Raw genomic sequence first — 3,745 nt, 5'->3', positions numbered from 1 at the left:
TGAGACGCCAAGACGCCCAAATGCAGTGCTGATATGCAGTAATCTCACTGGCTCTCTCTTCTGAACTGGTGTTGGGTCTACACAGGCCCAGTAGTTTGTAGGCAGATGTGCATGCAGTGTAGCACTTCTGGGTATGAGCATTTAAGTGATGGTAGAGCTGTTCCAGAATGTTCTTCCCCGCAATAACTGGTGATATCCCAAGTGGCCGAGGCTCCTCTTAGCCAGTCTCTAAAAGGAACCCTCCGGAATCCACAGTATGTGAATACTAAGAAAGACACATCTGTCATGTTAAGACAGCCAAAATTATGAGGTTGTGCGTTACTGCAGCATAACCCAGCACATCCTGACTGATATGGCCCATCATGTGCTCAAGTTGTGAGTCGAAGCTGCTGGTTGCCTGGCAACCGGTCTTTTCTCCACTTAAAATGGATTGGTTCTCATTGCCCTAACGTGTCATGAGCAGACCCTGAAGCTGTGGTGAAGCCCACAATGCTCCTAATGTGGGCCTCCCAGAAAAAAACAACTATTCCCAAGACAGGACACTGCCACTCCCCCAAAACCGCTTCCAGCCATCTCACATCTTTCTGGCGGAGGGGGAGGAGTCTTCATACCAGAGATCAGTACAAGGGCAGAGTGATAGCAGCCATCTCAACCCATGGTTCAGTTGGAATGTCAATCATTGGTCTTTTTGGGGACCACGGTAACAAATTGGATGGGTTCTTTTCACCTTGATAACTCACTATTCAATAGTCTAGTCGAGAGAGAGAGAGAGAGAGAGAGAGAGAGAGAGAGAGAGAGAGAGAGAGACCAATACAGTGAAAATATATCTGCTAACAGCCAGATGAGCATCCTGGTGGTGGGAGCCACATGAGGCAGCACACAGGGAAGATGTGCAAGCCAAGCCTCGAGGGATGGGTGAGAAATCTGGTCCAGCCCAAGGATCTCTCACAGGAAGAGGAATGAGCCTGGATTATGGGGACTTTATCTAACCATGTACTCTACCAAGACTGAAGCCAGTGTGTAGAATGGCTGTGGTAGGATAGCAGAGTAGAGTGTTCACAAGAGCCTCACATGCCTCTGCCATCCCTCGGGTTCTTTTGTGAGAGTAACGAAGAAAAGTGCAGAGAGAGGTGTATGCCTTCCACCGGATTACAACTGCCAGGAGTTGAACTGAACCAGATCTTTCTGTAACCACACACCCAATGGTGACTAACTTAACTAGTCTCTTCAGAGTTCAGATGTGACTTCTTCTCGAGAGACCCCAAGAGAGGAAGCATTGTGTCCAAGGTCACCGAGAGCAAGCAGATGAGTGATTTTAAACTTCAGGGAAGCAGAAGTCACAGCTGCCTCTGCGGTGTCCACAGGACTTAGCACAGGCACACAGGCTCTCAGAACCAGGCCAAACCCCGTGACCACCAGCTCTCCTGGGCGTGCAAGCTCTTGTGTCTCGCTTTTAAAATCAAGAGCCTGTCCTGCAACTGCTTAAAGAGAGATGACCAGCAGTCAGATTTACACATCCCCAGGGAGCACCCACCAAACGCCTGACTTCCGGAGCGCCTCTTGCCTCCGCCAATAACTTTAACAGGTATGAATCTTTCCCCTGCTTTTTATCTTTCCTTTGGAGCCCCAGCCTCTGAAACAATACCTAGCACAGAGCAGGTACTCAGTAAATACCCAGTGGATGAATGAAGCAGAAAAGGTATTCCTTTGAACAGTCAAGGACACTTGACAAGCTGGGTTATGACGGCACACACCTGTGATACTAGCACACAGGAGGATAGAGAGTTGGCCATCAAACACAAGTCTCCTGCCTCCTCTGAGCACCGCTGCGCAGAACAGTGAAGAGTTTAGGGGACCAAAATGTGCCACGTTCTCCCCTGGCTGTGTCACTAGAACTGCAGGCTGAGAGAGCCAGCTGTAGACCTAACGTCCAACTCTCATCACACAGATGGTGGGACTAAATTCCAGAGAGAGGGACTGACCAGCTGCAGGTCCCACACCCATCTTGCTCATTTTCCATCCATCCAGAGCTGTGTGGTCCCGCTGGCAAAAGAAGACATGAGATGGCTCAGACAAACCTCACAGAGGTGACAGAGTTCGTCCTGCTGGGACTCCAGGACCACCACAGCCTAGAGATCGTTCTGTTTGTGCTCTGTCTGGGTATCTACTGTATAACTCTGCTAGGGAACTCCTTCCTTGTGGGGCTGACTGTGCTGGACGCCCACCTGCACAGCCCCATGTACTTCTTCATCAGCAACCTCTCTCTCATAGACATCTGTGGTACCTCTTCCTTCACGCCTATGATGCTTCTCAACTTCCTGGATGTCCAAAGGACCATCTCCTTCCCCAGCTGTGCCCTGCAGATGTACATGACCCTGGCCCTAGGCACCACGGAGTGCCTGCTTCTGGCTGTGATGGCGTACGACCGGTACGTGGCCATCTGCCAGCCGCTCCGCTACTCGGAGCTCATGAATGGGCCGCTGTGCATCCAGATGGCGGTAATAAGCTGGGGGACCGGCTTTGCCAACTCGCTCCTGCATTCCATCCTTGTCTGGCGCCTCCCCTTCTGTGGTCATTACATCATCAACCATTTCTTCTGTGAGATCTTGGCAGTGCTGAAACTGGCCTGTGGAGACATTTCCCTCAACGCGCTGATACTAATGGTGGCCACGGCTGTCCTGACAATGACCCCGCTCCTGCTCATATGCCTCTCTTACATTTTCATCCTGGCTGCTATCTTTAGGGTGCCCTCTGCTGCAGGCCGGAGCAAGGCCTTCTCCACCTGCTCTGCCCACCTCACAGTGGTGGTGATTTTCTACGGAACCATCTCCTTCATGTACCTCAAACCCAAAGACAAAGACTCCAGCGTGGGTAAGATTATCACGTTGCTCTATGCGATCGTGGCGCCCTCACTGAATGCCTTCATCTACAGTCTGAGGAACTCAGAGGTGAAAGCTGCTGTCACAGCCTTGGTATGGGGAGGTCCACTCACCAGGAAAATGTCCCACTTTTAACTCAGCCTCTCTGTCAGAAGAGGCTACGTTCTATTGTGGTGATGACTTCAATTTTTCAGTGGCTTAAAAACCACTAAGGTCTGTCTCTCACTCGCGCTTTGGGTTTACTGGAGCTTGGCTGGGGTTCCTGCTCTGTATCACCCTTCTGGGACTCAGGATAACACTGTTGCAATCCAGAACGCCGCTGATCACGATGGCCAGGGAAAAGAGAAGTAAACAGGCCTGCATGGACTCTGCGGCCACCGCCACTCTTGGGTCTCAGTGGCCAACACAAGGCCATGACTAACAGAAGCGGGAGGGGAAGCCCAGGCTGGCACATTCCTGGGAGACTTGGTTTCCTCTGCCCCGATCTCTCCTTCACAGACTCGTGCAGGGTTCAAGATCCCAACAAAGTTAGCTTAATTGCCAATGGCAGGACAGTACCAGGACAGCCAAAATAGGCTACAAGTGTGCGTCCAAGAATTTCCCTCTGGTTAAGCGTTGCCCGTGAGAAACAGGCACAGAATCTGGGAAGCCAAACTGAGCAGCACCCAGCCCTGCAGGGGCACTTGGTCACAACCTTGTTAGCAGCCAATCCAGTTCTAGCCAGATCTCCCCCACCCAACCCACCCCACCCCTGAGCTGTCCCCAGGCTCGTCCAAGTGCAGCTATGTGTCAAAAGCCCACTTCTCCTGCAGGCCATGTGCGAAGTCAAGCTGGGAGAGAGCTGGACACAGTTTTCTTTTTGTTTC

At 51.6% G+C, this 3,745-nt stretch overlaps 1 protein-coding gene across 1 annotated transcript; it reads left to right on the top strand.

Moving 5' to 3' along the window:
• The first annotated feature begins 2,063 nt into the window (after window positions 1-2,063).
• Window positions 2,064-3,014, top strand: LOC110338980 (olfactory receptor 13C7-like). The gene has a single exon (XM_021222448.1). The coding sequence runs from the start codon at window positions 2,064-2,066 to the stop codon at window positions 3,012-3,014; it is 951 nt and encodes a 316-aa protein (XP_021078107.1).
• Window positions 3,015-3,745: the final 731 nt, after the last annotated feature.

This window comes from Mus pahari, chromosome 22, assembly GCF_900095145.1.
Source record: "Mus pahari chromosome 22, PAHARI_EIJ_v1.1, whole genome shotgun sequence".
NCBI classification, from domain to species: domain Eukaryota; kingdom Metazoa; phylum Chordata; class Mammalia; order Rodentia; family Muridae; genus Mus; species Mus pahari.
This window is presented reverse-complemented; position numbering and strand designations above follow the sequence as displayed.